At 45.4% G+C, this 19,261-nt stretch overlaps 1 protein-coding gene across 1 annotated transcript in view; it reads right to left on the minus strand.

Moving 5' to 3' along the window:
* Positions 1–1,387: 1,387 nt before the first annotated feature.
* The window catches only part of LOC110000413 (matrix metalloproteinase-16), a 37,414-nt gene continuing 19,540 nt past the window's right edge, over positions 1,388–19,261 (minus strand). The window contains 7 exon segments of the mRNA XM_020655680.3: positions 1,388–3,317; positions 3,319–3,434; positions 5,130–5,245; positions 7,511–7,661; positions 8,875–9,013; positions 18,141–18,358; positions 18,971–19,132. Of these exon segments, the coding sequence (XP_020511336.1) occupies positions 3,099–3,317; positions 3,319–3,434; positions 5,130–5,245; positions 7,511–7,661; positions 8,875–9,013; positions 18,141–18,358; positions 18,971–19,132 (1,121 nt within the window). The 3' untranslated portion in view covers positions 1,388–3,098.

The raw sequence follows: 19,261 nt of genomic DNA on the forward strand, positions 1-19,261 counted from the left end.
ACATTCAGCTTCTGGAAGACTCAAAGTGTGTTTTTTTCATCCCTGGAATATTTCAAACAAAGCTGGAGGAGAAATGAATGATCCCTTCACTCCTGCAGCTTTCAGGAACAACGTCATTCCACAAACCTGGTGCTGCTCTCCTAGATCATGTTTGCACAGTCTGTAAATCCAGATCATGAGCACACAGATCATCTCCCTGAGCTGGTGCTCAATAACTGCTTTTATACATTACAGTTAAATGACCCTGTATCTGCCCAAGAGATCAATATGTCTTGCTCTGTACCATCGACTTTCACTCTGACTCATTACAGGCTGAATGTAATCAAGCCTCTGCAGTGCACCGCCGTGGGTACAAATGACTCCTCCCCCCTCCCCCATGCTGGTGTAATGTCAGTAAATCTGCCGCCTCATACTCCGTGTTAACTTCTCCTGTTACACCTTAATGACCAGAGAGTCTAGAGCCCCTTTCACACACATCAGACTCCTGAATACATCCTGACATTCAGGGAGGAGGTGCAGACCCTAACCAGGATCACACGCAGCTACATGATGTTAAAAAGTGTCATAACATCGGACTCCTTTCAGGAGAACATCAGATCAAGGCACTCTGCTCATCTTTATAACATGATTATGATCAGATTCATTATATATGAAATATAATATATTATATATATATATTATCACAGGTGTCTGTCTGACTCTCACAGGGGTTGTGAACCAATCACAGAGAAGCTGCATCTCTTCCGATGAGAACAGTAGATAATGTCTGAGAAACAGGAGAATCGATGAGGAGCAGGAGATGGAGGAAGTTCCAAAGCTTGATTCTTCATCCAGCTGCAGACAGATATTGACTGTCCCTCCAAAAACAGGACAGACTTTTCCTCCAAAGCTCCAAACACATCAGTTATAGTTAGAACTCCCTGAGAGATGGTCAGGAAGGGGGCGGAGCATCTTGCTGATGACCAATCAATGAAGTGACTAAAGGAGCCAATTTTACCTGCTCTCTGTGGATCATTACCTATCAGTGTGAGAGAGCAGAGAGTTCTCTAATGACAGTCCTGCAGAGACACAGAGACGAGGACATGGAGGACAGGGACATGGAGAAGGACAGAGGGAGGCAAAAGGGACAGAGGAGGACAGACAAGGACAGAGGAGGACAAAAACGGACAGGGGAAGCTGAAGTTAGGAGGACAGAGAAGGACAGAGGAGGATAGACGAGGACAGAGGAAGACAGAGAAGGACAGAGGATGACAGAGAAGGACAGAGAAGGACAGATGAGGACAGAGAAGGACAGAGAAGGACAGATGAGGACAGAGGAGCTGCGTCATAATCACAGGTGGAAAGCTCTCACACTGAACACCAACAATGAAGAAGAAACTGACACAGCTTTAAATCTAATCCTCATTTTATTCATTATGTCAGGACACAATGACCTGTCATCCAACCCTCACACACAAGTCATGTGAGACAGCAATCTTTCTTTGGACCAAAAACGGGAAAATATTAATAAAAAAGCAGTATGTTGTCATGGAAACAGACACATTCAGAGACAGATGTTTTTTTCTTCAGAGGCAGATTAAATCTGACAGATTTGAACATGTACCACCTGAACCTTTAAAGTTTCTCTACACTTGCAGGTAAGAATAAGGGGGGCCAGTGGGTGGAGTTTGGTTAGCTGGGGGTGGGGGGGGGGTTAGTAAAAATGTATTAAAACGAATGCAAACAGTACTTTTTCAGAGAAATCTTCAGAGCCAGGCGGAGCAGAAGCATCTACGTTCAGAAGATGCTTACATGCACGTTGAGACAGGCACTGATCTGGACTCCACTGTGTGGGTCATCAGTCAGGACACACAGAGCATTCTGGGAACTGTAGGCTCTTTTTAAAACAAGGCAGTCAACAGGTCTCCTGTAACAGTTCATTCACAGATTAAAAAAAAACACTCAGAGTGAAGGATTATGGGCCGCGGACAGAAAATAAAAACAGCACACACACACACACACACACACACACACACACACACACACACACACACACACACACACACACACACACACACACACACACACACACACACACACACACACACACACACACACACACACACACACACACACACACACACACACACACACACACACACACACACACACACACACACACACACACACACACACACACACACACAGCTTCTTTTATGAACAAAGAAAAAGAGCAGTAAAGAAACAGAAACACCTCGGCGCACATGAAGTAAGATGTAGAATTAAGGCGAGTTACATTATAGCAAAATCTTTTGGCCCCGTGTCTCACACAGACCACCAAAACAGTCACAGCTCCGCCTCCAACAGTTAGATCTATGCTTTTCAGTGGTCAATGGCCTCGCCTCTTTAGGTGACAGAGCCCCACCTTTTTTACGGACAAAGCTCCTCCTCCAATGGCCAGAGCCCCGCCTTTTTTTAACGGACAAAGCTCCTCCTCCAACATCCAGAGCCCCGCCTCCAATGGTCAGAGCCCTGTCTCTTTAACGGACAGAGCTCCACCTCAAATGGTCAGAACTCCGCCCCTCTAACAGGAGTGGATGGGGAAATCAAAGTAGAAATCAAAGCGGTCCTCTTTGGAGAGAGTTTTATTTGGTTTGTTTTTGTGTGTGCATGTAATTGTGTGTGTATGTGTTATCATGTGTGTGTGTTATTGTGTGTCAGTGTGTGTGTTATTGTGTGTCAGTGTTTGTGTTAAAGGGATCAGTGAGGAGCTCCTCTATCAAACGTTTCGGTTGGTCCTGTTTATCCTCCATTGGGGGGGGAGGTCATAAAATATGAAACTGCTGATTTGTCAACAACCTGATATGACTAATGAGGATGCTGTGCCCTGTGGGGGAGGGGGCCCCCCGTAAGGTCCCATCCTGATTAAGAGCAGAGTCAAAGGGTGGGGGGGCAAGAAGTCCAATTTAAGTCATAAAAGTACTCCCCCCCCCGTTAATGGAGCTAACCATATGCTGGAGGGTCAGCAGGGTCTGGTGTGAGTCCTGGGGGTTGGGCACAGGCTGAGGTACCACCTGCAGGAGGAGGTGGGTCTGTGCAGAGCCCCCCCAACCCCCCTCTCAGACCCACTCCTGCATGGAGCGTTTGCAGTAGAGTATGTGTCGCGGCGTGCCCTTCCTCTTGAACTGCACCACAGTGTAGATTAGCACCAGCAGACAGAGAGACAGAACGCACGGGATCACGATGGCCACCGCCTTCACCGTACCCGCCTCGTCCTCCAGCTCGATCACCACGTCTGACGTGCCATCGTCTGTCGGGGGCCGGCCCGGGTCGATGGGAGATCAGGTCGCAGCCCATGAAGTCTTTGAGGATGGAGCGGGGGTAACCAGGCTCTACCCTCAGGAGATTGTTGTTAAACTTCCAGTACTCCCCGCCCTTATAGAAGTACGTGAACCCTGGGGGGGGGGGGGGGGGGGGGGGGGGGGGGGGGGGTGTAAAGAGTTAACTTTATCTACCTGAGAGCACAGGTTCTATCTAAGGAATAAAACTGACACATTTTCACATTAAAGACCTATGCTGACAGATATGAGCTTGCTTCTTTTTAACAAATTTGACCTATAGCCAGGTGAATTTTATGCCTATATAGATTAACAGGTGCAGCAGGTGTTCTATACAAAACTTTAAATGAAAGTATGAAAAGTAAATTAAGTTAGGGGGGTCGGGGGGGATTCTCCCCAGAGGAAAAATCTAGCAATTCATGAGATCATGATAAATGAGGACCTTACTAAATAAGAAGCCTACTCCGTTCTTAACCATAAGCAGCCTAAAGTAACAACACAGACATCCCCTCAAACAAGTTACAAAGTAAAAATGTACCTTTTACAGAATATAATTTATATTTTTTTTTAATTCAGCACCAAAAACGACATTAGAAAACGTAACATAAAAAACAATGTGGTTGTTGTTATAGTTTTTTATAGTGTTAATAAAAGTGTTGTACTATCTTGTAGTTTGTGTTGTGGAAAATATAAACTACACTCACTGCGGCATGACAAGGTTATTAGGCTAGTACATTTCCTGTTAGCTAACTAACTAACTAGCGAGCGGGAACTTATCTGTTCGCATACGGCGCTGAGGGGCGGGAAACATTGTCATGGTAACAGCAGGCTTAACCAATCAGAAACACTCTATGATCCTGGGAAGTACTATGCCCTGATATCGCGAATAAAACTTCATATTGTATGACGTCACTAGTAGGACCCCGAGTCGATCTGAACACCCGAGCACATCTGGTACCTACAGTGGCAGCGGAACACTCGGCGACTGTCTGCTCTTCCTGCACATAATAATACTATAACAGTATAGTCTGTCATGTTACGGATTGTTAGTTGCCTGGTATTTTTTTCTTTGGTCTGATAAATAAATTGAGCACCGGAGCCTAAATTTAAAAAGTCCGGACATGACAGGCAGTGCATGCTGATGTTCACTACCACAATAAAAGCCTCCTACACAGAGCGGACTTCATGTAGCAGATAAAAGTACTGACTACATTGTAATGCCACACAGACACAAAACTACACTTGTGTTACAGGATTCAGATAAATGCCTGACATTAAAGACAGCATTTTGCACGTTTGTCATTAACCCACATTCTGCTCGACTTTTTTTTGTCTGACTGACACTGACAAAAAATATTACAATTTTCGAATTGATGGAAATCCGTTGTAGCGTCTGAGAACTTTAATCCCTGCACAGACATACACACAGACACAAAGACACAGAGACACACAGACACAGATTCTCTCTCTCCTGATTGGCTGATTCCTGTCAGGTGTGTTTGTGCTGGTGTTGGCAGTGAGCTGTAGGAAAAATCAGAGCAGGTGTTGCTGAGCACTCGACCATCTGTGACAGGATAGGCTGCCAGACCTGAGGAGGGCGGGGCCACTGGAGAGGCCAGGTGGAACAGGAAGAGAGGGGGTGATAACAGAGGGGGAGGGGTGTGTGTCTGTGTGTGTCTGGCACACTCATAACATGACCCACATGATCACTCAAAGAGAGTGTGTGTGTGTGTGTGTGTGTGTGTGTGTGTGTGTGTGTGTGTGTGTGTGTGTGTGTGTGTGTGTGTGTGTGTGGATCTGGACACAGCGTACCGTTAGCTTTGTCCACGAAGGCGCCCTGCGGTGAGTCGGGCACGCCTCTCCACACGGAGATGGGTTTGGGGTAGCCGGGGTCCATGGTGCTCATCTCCTCGTTATAACGCCAGTACCTGCACAGGTAACAGTGATGAGAGGAGGTCACAGAGGAGGCGTAACCAGGTGATAAAAACCTTCTCTGCATTCATCAGTTGAATGATCCGGGATTCATACGGAGACTCTGACCTGCAGATCCATGTCACAGCTAATGCTTCATTTAGAATGTCACAGAACCAGTTCACCTTTAATGTCCATTTAACCTCCACCACCTCATTCAGACATTTTCATTGGCTGGAAAGTTGAAAGGTTAAAGGTGTAGCCGTTATCAGCAGCCACGTTTTACAACCTCTCTTCCTGCAGGACTCAGGACTGTGGATTAACATGTTGGTTACTTTTTACCAAGAAACAAAAGAACTGATCAATGATTTAAGTCTCCCTCTCAGACAGGCTCTGGAGGACAGGATATTATAAAGTTTTACAACGCCTAGAATAAACAACCAAGCGGAAACAGAACACTCTGCTATCTACGAACTGACCCCAAAGACATGAACTATGACCGAAACCAGTCTCTGCAAAGTCGTAAAATTGACCATCTGTTGAAGGACTGCTGAAGAGCTGAATTAAACCACAGCGTTCAATTCTGCATCAAATGAACATTCATGTCTTTCTTCATCTAGATATTTGTAATTGTCACACTGAATGTATTATAATCATCTTTTTAAACTCAAAATCTGATTTTCAGAATAGGAATAAGAGTTATATTAGTTTTAATAGGAATTTGACGTGGAGCGCTATTGCCATCTAGTGTTAGAATATCCATGAATACGTAACCTTCATAATTATACATTTAGACGTGTTATAAAGCATACTCTTTGATATTAGCTATAGGTGTTATTATATCTACTTTATTAAGATGTCTTATTAAGAATGCTGACTGTATAACATGGTTTTGTTCACCTACAGGCTGGGATTAACTGAGGATGTTCCCAGATGGTGTGATTTTCATCTCAACATGAATCTGATAGAAATGTTTGTCTAAATATATGACGTGAACCTACATCAATGTGGATCTGATAGAAATAATATCAAAATGAATGTATGGTCAGGTATACATGAGGACGAAATTATTAGCCCCCCTATGAAAATTTCATTTTTTTAAAAGTATTTCCCAAGTGCTATTAAACAGAGCAAAGAATTTTTAACACAGCTTTTTCAAACATCCTAGTTTTATTTTGGATGCTTACATTATTTTACTTTGCACACAGAGACAAAATTATTTCACAAAAAACAAAAACTACCAGGGTCAAAAATATTAGCCCCCTTAAGAACTGACCTTTTTATTGAGCCATAGCACAAACCAATGTTGTGCAATGATGTGCTTTAACTTTGTAATGCTCAAAGCTTGTAAAATCAAGTTATTTTCATTTATTTTTTCCTTTTTTTTTTCCTGTTGGATCCTCTTGGAGCTTCTGAGACGACGGCTGAACCGACACAATCTCCATCCCAGCTGCACACTCCGACCAAGTTGTTAAGGCATCTAATCTGGCCCGTGGACCTCTCTGGGCCTAAAACGAACCGCTTGCCAGAGACTGAAACGCGGGACCAGCCGGCGGAGTTCAATCAAACACATCTCACAGTAAGACTGCTGGTGGCAAGGGGTGTTGGAAGATTAAGTCTTGAGTCGTGTCTATTCAGAGCCCTCCTTTAAATCCAAATAGAATCCCAAAATGTGTTTATCACCTTTTCCTTTTTGACCATTTTCTGATTAAGTCATTCAAACAATACCGTGTCTTATCTCATTACTAAATATATAATGTCACCATACATTATAATTGCATTATCCCGATCATAATAATCATATTCTTTATCTATCTTTATCCCTTTTATATTAAATTGTACACAAAAAATTCAGGACTTTGTCTGTGTGTTTTCTTGTTTTTGATTTCCAGAACTTACTTCTTTCAAGTTATGAAACTGACTGATTAATTAATTAACTTATACCATTAAAGTTATTTTCTTCCTTTAACAGGAAGTGGTGCCCCCTTTCTTAATCTGAGGTTAAATAAAGAAATAACATCTTAACAATTTAATTACGCTACAAAGGTCAGTTTGTTTATGGCATCTGAACCTTTCCGACCAAAATCAGAAATATGGAAGAAGCTGTGACATGAGAGCCAATCAGAAACTGTTTTACCAAACTCTATTAAAAAAATGACCATTGTGCCCGAGTGTGTGTGTGTGTGCGTGTGTGTCTCACAGACGGAGCTGACACATCACGAGCACAGACGTTTAATAAATCTGGTCCTATAAAAAAATCTCTGTAGGATCCTTGGACTTACCTGTCTCCTTTAAAGAAGTAGGTCTTGGACACGTCCTCCCACCACAGGGCCGTCTCGATGCTCTGAGCTGGCATGCCGGGTCCAAACTGAGAGATGTCCTTTGGGTACCCCGACAGCAGCACGGTGTCTTTAAACACCCAGAACTGTTTCCCTGCACATCAGAGGAGGAGGATCAATGAGGAGGAGGAGGAAGAGGAGGAGGAGGAGGATCAATGAGGAGGAAGAGGAGGAGGGGGAGGAGGAGGATCAATGAGAAGGAAGAGGGGGAGGGGAAGGAGGAGGAGGAGGAGGAGGAAGAGGAGGGGAGGAGGAGGTGGAAGAGGAGGGGAGGATCAATGAGGAGGAGGAGGAGGAGGAAGAGGAGGAGGAGGATCAATAAGGAGGAAGAGGAGGAGAGAGGATGAGGAGAAGGATCAATGAGGACGAGGAGGAGGAGCAGGAGGAGGATCAATGAGGAGGAAGAGAAGGAGGGGGAGGAGCAGGAAGGGGATCAATGAGGAGGAGGAGGAAGATGAGGAGGAGGAGGAGGAGGATCCATGAGGAGGAGGAGGAGGAGAGAAGAGGAGGAGGAGGAAGAGGAAGAAGAAGAGGAGGATCAATGAGGAGGAGGAGGGGGAGGATCAATGAGGAGGAGGAGGAGGAGGGGAGAAGGAGGAGGATCAATGAGGATGAGGAGGAGGAAGAGGAGGGGAGGAGAAGGAGGATCAATGAGGAGGAGGAGGAAGAGAAGGATCAACGAGAAGGAGGATCAATGAGGAGGAAGAGGAGGAGGAGGAAGAGGAAGCGGCTCCTTCCTCTGAGACAACAACAACCTATCTAAGACATCAGCATGCTCCAGGTTAAACACAACATCTTTTACACGTGGAGTCTGTGCTTCTTGTTCAGTTCTAAGGTTAAACATTTCTGACACAATGACCTCAGGAAGGGTTTGTCCTCATCACAAGGAAGATGAAGGGTGGAGCAGGAGGAAGAGGGTGGAGGAGCAGAGAACAAAGAGGAGGAGGAATAGGAGAGAGAGGAGGAGTCTTCTGGCTGGATGTGAGCGGCCTCTCTCTGGAGAGGAAATGCCTGTCATTTCATTTACAGAGCTGCTTCATTTACACACACACACACACACACACACACACACACACACACACACACACACACACACACACACACACACACACACACACACACACACACACACACACACACACACACACACACACACACACACACACACACACACACACACACACACACACACACACACACACACACACACACACACACACACACACACACACACACACACACACACACACACACACACACACACACACACACACAGTTGGGAGGAGGGGGGGAGAACACAACCTCACCTTTGAAGAAGACAAACTTTCCCTCGCTGTTCTCGTAGGCGGCGTCGATCTTCGGGGGCAGACCTCTCCAGAACACGTTTATGAGCATCGGGTACCCTGGCATCACGGAGTTATCTCTCACCCTCCAGAACCAGTGATCCTAAGAAAGAGACGGGACAGGACAACGTGAGAGAACTCCTCTCCTCTCCTCTCCTCTCCTCTCCTCTCCTCTCCTCTCCTCTCCTCTCCTCTCCTCTCCTCTCCTCTCTCCTCCTCTCCCCTCCTCTCCCCTCTCCCTGCAGATTTTTCTGTTCCAGGGTTCTCCTTTGGACAAGGCTCTGCTCAGTAAATGAAAACAGACCAAACAGTGAAATCTGACCGTTTTCAATCCGTCTGACTTTAAGAAAAGAAAAAGTTCTTGGTCCACTCCTTCTTTGAAAATAAAGCTTTGAGCAGACTGAACTCAAACAAAACTTGAGCTGTAATCACAAAAACTTACAGAACAATCACAACAAGTGTCGACTCAGCAGGAGTTCAAACTATCGTATGTTTAAACTGACAATAAAGAAATAATACACGTTAACAGAGGCGTAGAGTTTCCACAGAGGGAGGAAAAAACTCTTTATAGAGGCATACAGTATACCCCCAGAGCACAGCCATGAGAAGAGACGATAAAAGACCAAAATCCAGAAGAGACTGGCAATGAGTCAAAACCAGACAACAGGGGTTCAGAACAACTAAGGCTGCATTCACACCTGAGCTGTGTAGTCCGTTTAAATCAAACTCTGGTCTCCTTATCCAATAGTTTGTTTTGGTTTGGGGAGGTGTGAACGCGAGGTGATGGAGGTCAGACGACAGAGGGGGTAGAGGTCAGAGGTGATTGAGGTCAGACGACAGAGGGGGTGGAGGTCAGAGGTGATGGAGGTCAAACATCAAAGGGGATGGAGGTCAGAGGTGATGGAGGTCAGACATCAAACAGGATGGAGGTCAGAGGTGATGGAGGTCAAACATCAAAGGGGATGGAGGTCAGAGGTGATGGAGGTCGAGGTGATGAAGATCAGAGGGCAGAGGTGATGGAGGTCAGACATCAAAGGGGATGAAGTCAGACGTCAGAGGTGATGGAGGTCAGATGTCAGAGGTGATGGAGGTCAGATGTCAGAGGTGATGGAGGCAGATGTCAGAGCCATCGTATGCAGCAGTAGTTAGCCAGCCACCTGTAGCCGGTGCGGGCCAACATAGCTTGGCTTCCCCCCGGTAGCTCCCGAGCAGCCGGGAGGCAGTGGCTGGGTTACTGTCCGAGGGAAGCATAGTCGAAAATCGAAGCACACGGTTCCCCACCAACCACTTCACGTTTCAAACAAATTTTCCCCACTCAGTGACACACCTGCTGAGAATAAAACTCTGATAACTGGAGACTGCATAGTTCAAAACGTGAAGCTAGCGAAGTCAGCGGGCATAGTTAGGTATATACCCGGGGCCAGAGCGGGCGACATCGCATCTCATTTAAAGTTGCTGACAAAGACTAAAGGTAGATTTGATACAATCGTAATTCATGTCGGCACTAATGACTCCCGACTACACCAGTCGGAAGTCACTCAGGTTAATGGTGAGTCGGTGTGTACTTTTGCTAAGACGATGTCAGACTCCGTAGGACCCCTCCCAAATCAGACCAGTGATGACATGTATAGCCGCATGTCATCACTCAACCGCTCGCTGTCGAGGTGGTGTCCAGCACATGATGTGGGCTTCATAGATAACTGGCAGTCTGCGAGCTAGAGACGGCATCCATCCCACTTTGGACGGTGCAGCTTTATTATCTAGAAACATAGCAAAGGTTATTAGTCCAAAACCTTGACAACAAGACAGAGTTCAGACCAGGAGGCAGAGCTGCAGTCTTACACGCTTCTCTGCGCCTCCCTTAGATCTGTCTCCCAGTCACTATAGCTGTAATTCTGAATCGAACTGTAGTTATACTATAGGTACTGTGTCTGTCCCCCGGCCCAGACCCGTTTTTATAAGTCATCCAAACGGCGTAAATCGTCAAAATCTCATCAGAATTAAGACTACGAATACGATTTTGCTAAAAAACCAGAAGATTCACTGCAGACTTTTGAACATTAGGTCCTTAGCATCCAAATCTCTTTTAGTGAATGATCTGATATCAGATCAGCATACTGATTTACTTTTTTTGACTGAAACCTGGCTGTGTCAAGATGAATATGTTAGTTTGAATGAATCCACTCCTCCCAGTCATTTTTGTACTCATATACCTCGAGAAAACGGACGAGGTGGTGGAGTAGCAGCTATTTTTAATTCTGGACTTCCAGTTAACCCTCGACCAAAGCTGAATTTTTCTTCTTTTGAAAGCCTTGTTCTTAGTTTTTCACATCCAGTCTCAAGAACCTTTCAGCCAGTTCTAGTTGTTGTAGTTTACCGTCCTCCTGGCCCAAATTCTGAGTTTCTATCTGAATTTGCAGAATTTTTATCAGATTTAGTCCTTAGCAGTGATAGAATAATTGTTGTAGGTGACTTCAATATCCATGTGGATGTTGATAATGATAGCCTGAGCACAGCTTTCATGTCACTATTAGACTCTATTGGTTTCACCCAGGGTGTAAATGAACCTACTCATCATTTCAACCACACCCTGAATCTTGTTTTAGCTTATGGCATTGAAATCCATAACCTTACAGTTTTCCTAGAAAATCCTCTTCTATCAGACCATTTTTTTATTACATTCGACTTTGTCCTACCAGAATTACCTCTGCTTGGAAGAGGTGTGCTCTCTAGAAGTTTGTCGGATAGTGTTGTGGATAGATTTAAGGAAGCTATTTCAGCTGTTTTTGATTCAGTACTGTGTTTCAACCCAGTTGGAAACTCTTATAATAGCTTTAGTCCCTCTCAGCTAGATCAGTTTGTTGATAGTGCAGTGGATTTGCTGAGAGTTACTCTGGATTCGATTGCTCCCCTGGAACAGAGAGTTGTCAAGCGGCGGAGAGTGGCTCCATGGTTCAACTCAGAAACCTGTACTCTAAAACAATCGTCGTGGAATTTTGAAATAATATGGCGCTCGAACAAAACCGTAGAATCTCGTTTTTTCTGGCAGGATAGTCATAGAAGATATATGAAGGCTCTACGTCACGCTCGAGCTGCCTACTACTCCTCTCTAATCGAGGAAAACAAAGGCAATCCTAGATACCTTTTCAGCACTGTAGCCAGGCTGACAGAGAGTCATGGCTCCATTGAGCCTTGTATTCCTCTAGCCCTCAGCAGTAATGACTTCCTGAGCTTTTTCAACAACAAAATTCTAGACATCAGAGACAAAATTGGTAACCTCCTGCCCTTACCTGGTGCGGATACATCTGATACAGCAGAGACAGTTCCAGGACCAGATATTAGTCTTGACTGTTTTTCTCCAATCGACCTTTCAGAGCTATATTCCATTTTTTCTGCGTCAAAACCGTCAACCTGTCTTTTGGACCCAATCCCAACCAAGCTGTTTAAGGAAGTTTTTCCCTTAGTTAGCAACTCTATATTAGTTATGATCAATTCATCTTTACTGGCAGGCTATGTACCCCAGGTATTTAAAGTAGCGGTAATCAAACCTCTACTTAAAAAGCCTACTCTGGATTCAGGAACTCTGGCTAACTACAGGCCTATATCCAACCTTCATTTTTTCTCGAAGATCCTGGAGAAGGTGGTAGCTAAACAGCTGTGTGACTTTCTCCATGACAGCAGTTTATTTGAGGTGTTTCAGTCAGGATTTAGAGTCCACCATAGCACTGAGACTGCACTAGTTAGAGTTACAAACGATCTACTTCTAGCTTCAGACAGGGGACTTCTCTCTGTGCTCGTCTTGTTAGATCTTAGTGCTGCCTCTGACACCATTGACCATCGGATCCTGTTGTACAGACTGGAGCATTTGCTTGGAATTACAGGGACTGCTTTAAGTTGGTTTGAATCCTACTTATCAGACCGATCTCAGTTTGTACATGTTAATGATGAGTCCTCTATGCACACCAAAGTTTGCCATGGAGTCCCACAAGGTTCAGTGCTTGGACCAATTCTCTTTACATTATATATGCTTCCTCTGGGAAATATTATGAGGAAACACTCCATACAGTTTCATTGTTATGCAGATGATACTCAGCTGTATGTATCAATGAAGCCCGATGGCACCAGTCAGTTATGTCAGCTAGAAACGTGCCTTAAGGATGTTAGGACCTGGATGACCAGAATTTTTTTGCTACTTAACTCAGACAAGACTGAAGTTATTGTGCTAGGCCCTAACAACCTCAGAGAGACTTTTTCTAGTGATTTGACTGTCCTTAGTGACATCAGACTGACATCTAGCACCACTGTTAGGAATCTAGGAGTTCTTTTTGATCAAGATATGTCTTTTAGCTCTCACATCAGTCAAGTTTCAAGAACAGCCTATTTTCACCTTCGTAATATATCCAAGATCAGGAATATCCTGTCGCAAAATGATGCAGAAAAACTAGTTCATGCATCTGTTACCTCCAGACTGGATTATTGTAACTCTCTTTTGTCGGGGTGCTCTGGCAAGTCTCTAAAGACTCTTCAACTGGTCCAGAATGCTGCAGCTCGTGTACTGACCAGAACCAGGAAATGGGACCACATCACTCCTGTCCTGGCTTCTCTGCACTGGCTCCCTATACAGTCTAGAATAGAATTCAAGATCCTTTATCTCACCTACAAAGCGCTAAATGGCCAGGCACCATCTTACCTGAAGGAGCTACTAGTGCCGTACTGTCCCTCGAAAGTGTTGCGGTCCCGGAGTGCAGGCCTGCTGGTGGTACCTACAGTCTCTAAGTGTACTATGGGGGGTAAAGCCTTCAGTTATCGGGCTCCTCTCCTCTGGAACCGCCTTCCAGCCGGGGTCCGGGAGGCAGACACAGTCTTTATTTTTAAGAATAGACTTAAGACTTTCCTTTTTGATAAATCTTATAGTTAGTGCTGGTGTAGACCAGGTCTTAGTTATGCTGCTATAGGCTTAGACTACCGGGGGAACTGGCACCTCTCTCTCTCTCTGTGCATATACAGTACATCATATTACTGCATGTATCTATCTGTAAATCTCAGTCACTAACCACCTACTTTCCTGAGAGCTCTTGAGCTCTCTTAGGCTCCTCAAGATCGTTGGTTGACGGCCTGCCAGAACAACCCCATCCCCACCCCCACCGGATTGTTGGTTGACGGCCTGCCAGAACACTGCTTTTTGTAAAGTGTCTTGAGATAACACTTGTTATGAGTTGACGCTATACAAATAAAATTGAATTGACTTGAAAATTGAATGTCAGAGGTGATGGAGGTCAGATGTCAGAGGTGATGGAGGTCAGAGGTGATGGAGGTCAGAGGTGATGGAGGTCAGTGAACTGGGTACAGGGAACGCTCTGTCTGAGATAAACACTGATCTATGAATCTATATGCTGAGAGTCTGTGTGTTCTCAGTTGAACTCTGACCTGTGATCACAGAGTGACACACCGTCAGAGACCTCCACCTGACCCTGAAGGATCCTGACCAGGTTTTTAAAAAGCATCTCATACATCAGAGTACACAGCCTCTGTGTAACTACACACTGCTGACCTCTGACCTCCTGTATATGTGAATGAACATAAAGGAGAACAGCTCCTGTTTCACAGTTTTTCCTGAGTGTGACTTTGCTGTACACTGAGCTGTTGTTTTAAGTCATTAAGGTGAAACGTGAGGATGAATCTGAGGTTTAAAGTCTCAAACAGGTTCTGAACGAGAATGGAGGAGGGACAAGGATGTCTACAGATCACACGGAGCTGAATGACGAGACGTCGGCTGGCAGGGTTCAATCTCCAGGGAGGATTACAGGTGACCGTTACAATATCCAACGTGAGACTATCACAACTTTATCCCACCAACAGAAAGATTTACTGATATATTCTGTCTTTATCACTATGATTTATTATGTCCTTTAGAGACCAACAGGTTCGCCTCTCGTGAATCTGAACGGAGCTAAAATGCTGACAGATGTTTGCTCTTGGTGTTGTTCAAGTCTGATACGTAATAAGAACATGCTGTCTGATTCCCAGTCACAGAGAAATATGTGTTACAGTATAAACCCTCCCTCTGTGAACCCCCTCCTCTTTCTCTCTCTCTCTCTCTCTCTAGACCACCTGTGGGCCTCAGGGCTGCTCAAATCTCACTTAATGACTTGGCATTGCCTCGATTCCAGTCTCCCAAAACAATCAGGAGAAGACAGAGAGAAGCCTAACTGAGAGGAGGAAAAACTGATGTGCAGCAGGAAGCACACTAAGAGAAAAACTCTCCACAAACTGACCTGAAACAGACACACTGCAAGTCTTTGTTTTAACTTGCATTCAGGCGAATGTGGAGAGCCAGCAGTCAGGCTAACATACGATACAGTCTTTATGATACAATTTATTGTCCCCTTGAGGATAATTGTCTTGGGCTCAAAGTGCTGCCAAACATTCAACTGCTTCAACTAGAATCAATAAATGAATAGAAAAACACATCCACATGTTAACAGAAAGGCACATAGCAATGCAAAACAAGACAACATAAAACCCATAAAACAACTCAGACAGGCAGAAAGCAGCAGCACGTGAGTCGGGGTCGCAAGCGTCAGGCTAACATGGTGAGCTAACATGGAGACCCAGCAGTCAGGCAAACATGGAGATACAGCAGTCGGGCCAACATGGAGAGCTAACATAGAGAGCAAACAGTAAGGCTAACATGGAGAGCTAACATGAAGACCCAGCAGTCAGGCTAACATCAAGAGCCAGCAGTCAGGATAACATGAAGAGCTAGCATGAAGACCCAGCAGTCAGGCTAACATGATGAAATAACATGAAGAAGAAGAACCAGCAGTCAGGCTAATATGGAGAGCTAACATGTAGAGCTAACATAGAGAGCCAACAGTAAGGCTAACATGAAGACCCAGCAGTCAGGCTAACATGGAGAGCTAACATGAAGACCCAGCAGTCAGGCTAATATGGAGAGCTAAAATGTAGAGCTAACATAGAGAGCCAACAGTAAGGCTAACATGAAGACCCAGCAGTCAGGCTAACATGGAGAGCTAACATGTAGAGCTAACTGTAAGGCTAACATGAAGGACCAGCAGTCAGGCTAACCCTGAGACACAGTGGCCAGGCTAACATGGAGACCCAGCAGTCAGGCTAACATGGAGAATCAGCGGTCAGGCTAACATGGAGACCCAGCGGACTAGCTAACCCCAAGACCCAGCGGACAGGCTAACATGGAGACCCAGCAGTCAGGCTAACATGGAGACCCACCAGTCAGGCCAACATTGAGAGCTAACATGTATAACAAGCAAGGAAAGCTAACATGGAGACCCAGCAGTCAGGCTAACATGGAGAGCTAGCATGTATAGCTAGCATGGAGAGCAAACATGGAGAGCTAACATGTAGACCCAGCAATCAGGCTAACATGTAGACTCAGCAGTCAGGCTAACATGAAGAACTAACAGGAAGAACCAACAGTCAGGCTAACATGAAGATCTAACATGAAGACCCAGCAGTGTCTTGTTTTTGTCATCTTTCTGAACATAAATCCTCATGTATGCATTTGTGCAATTTAGACAGTGTGCAGGAGGTTGTCTGCAGTTTTCAAGAATAACAAAAATAAATTACGAAATATATGATGTGTAAGACTTTTATGTTTGATAGCGTGGGAACAAACAGGTATGAACATTGTTTGATTTTTACAAGAATCAAATCACAGTTTACATTCTGGTAATGAGGTAACCGTAGTTCAGTGGGTTCAGAGAGGATGGGGTTTCCCTGCTGGATCCACAGTCCACTTATTTAACGGTGAATACATTCTATTTATATCGAAACACAGAAACGCTCTCGCTCTCTCTCTCTCCCCCTCCACTGTGAGAGGATAACACGTAGAGAGAGAAAACCCTGCTCTGACTCGAACACCATTTAGTGCAGATCCCTGTCTGACAGTCCCTCAGTGACCTGACTCAGCTCCTCCTACACTCCACAGCTCTTTAACTGGAGACACTGTAACACAGCTTCACTGTAACAGAGGGACAGACTTCACTGAAACACAGCTTCACTGTAACAGAGGGACAGACTTCACTGAAACACAGCTTCACTGTAACAGAGGGACAGACTTCACTGTAACACACCTTCACTGTAACAGAGGGACAGACTTCACTGTAACAGAGGGACAGACTTCACTGTTACACAGCTTCACTGTAACAGAGGGACAGACTTCACTGTAACACACCTTCACTGTAACAGAGGGACAGACTTCACTGTAACACAGCTTCACTGTAACAGAGGGACAGACTTCACTGTAACAGAGGGACAGACTTCACTGTAACAGAGGGACAGGCTTCACTGTAACATAGCTTCACAGTAACACAGCTTCACTGTAACAGAGGGACAGACTTCACTGTAACAGACTTCACTGTAACACATCTTCACTGTAACAGAGGGACAGACGTCACTGTAACACATCTTCACTGTAACAGAGGGACAGACTTCACTGTAACACAGCTTCACTGTAACAGAGGGACAGACTTCACTGTAACACAGCTTCACTGTAACAGAGGGACAGGCTTCACTGTAACACAGCTTCACTGTAAAAGAGGGACAGACTTCACTGTAACACAGCTTCACAGTAACACAGCTTCACTGTAACAGAGGGACAGACTTCACTGTAACAGACTTCACTGTAACACATCTTCACTGTAACAGAGGGACAGACTTCACTGTAACACAGCTTCACTGTAACAGAGGGACAGACTTCACTGTAACACAGCTTCACTGTAACAGAGGGACAGGCATCACTGTAACACAGCTTCACTGTAAAAGAGGGACAGACTTCACTGTAACACATCTTCACTGTAACAGAGGGACAGACTTCACTGTAACACAGCTTCACTGTAACAGCGGGACAGGCTTCACTGTAACACAGCTTCACTGTAAAAGAGGGACAGACTTCACTGTAACAGACTTCACTGTAACACATCTTCACTGTAACAGAGGGACAGACTTCACTGTAACACATCTTCACTGTAACAGAGGGACAGACTTCACTGTAACACAGCTTCACTGTAACAGAGGGACAGACTTCACTTTAACACAAACCACGAAGATCGTTGGTATGACATTAAAGTGAGACGTTCTCACAGCACCTACACACTGAACAAGGAGCATATAAATACCATAGTATGTTTATATACTGTATACATTTATATATTTGTCTAAAGGTATAAAGTTTGTTAACACAGACTCACCTTGAAGACGAACATCTCCCTCCTCAGGATGGCGAGTGTGTTGAAGCCCCCCTCACAGATGTTGGGTTTGGCGTTGGGGTGGGACGGTCTGTCTCCTGGGGGCAGCCGGGGGGGTCTCGTCTGTCTGTCTGGTTTACGGGGGTCTGAGGGGGGGAGGGAGCGAGGAGGAGGGGCTGTGGGCAGAGGTTTGGTGGGTTGTGGGAGTTTATCAGGAGGACCTGCAGGAGAACACAGAAGTGAACGTGGTTAATACTGAAACCTGATGTCACCATGATCTCCATCGCCATCATGGTGACATCACTGAGGGATAGCTCTGACATCATCACTGAGGGAGAGCTCTGACATCATCACTGAGGGAGAGCTCTGACATCATCACTGAGGGAGAGCTCTGACATCATCACTGAGGGAGAGCTCTGACTTCATCACTGAGGGAGAGCTCTGACATCATCACTGAGGGAGAGCTCTGACATCATCACTGAGGGAGAGCTCTGACATCATCACTGAGGGAGAGCTCTGACATCATCACTGAGGGAGAGCTCTGACATCATCACTGAGGGAGAGCTCTGACATCATCACTGAGGGAGAGCTCTGACATCATCACTGAGGGAGAGCTCTGACATCATCACTGAGGGAGAGCTCTGACACACACACACACACACACACACACACACACACACACACACACACACACACACACACACACACACACACACACACACACACACACACACACACACACACACACACACACACACACACACACACACACACACACACACACACACACACACACACACACACACACACACACACACACACACACAGCTCACCATAGATCTTCTGGATCCCCAGCAGATCGTCCATGGGCAGTCTGAAGTTCTCCGTGTCCATGTACTGATAGAACGGAGCCATGATGGCTGTCGGGTCGTTCGAGTGTTCCAGTCCCAGAGCGTGTCCGAGCTCGTGGACCGCCACCAGGAACAGGTCGTTACCTACAGACAGTTAGAGAGAGAGAGATGTGTGTCAGGGCGAATGAAACGAGTCTGTCTGTCTGTCTCTCTCTCTCCCTAAGGCCAGTGCTGTTGTTTGGTAGTTTATTGTCTGATGTTTGTCTCTCTGTG

The sequence above is a fragment of the Labrus bergylta genome, chromosome 20, assembly GCF_963930695.1.
Source record: "Labrus bergylta chromosome 20, fLabBer1.1, whole genome shotgun sequence".
NCBI lineage: Eukaryota > Metazoa > Chordata > Actinopteri > Labriformes > Labridae > Labrus > Labrus bergylta.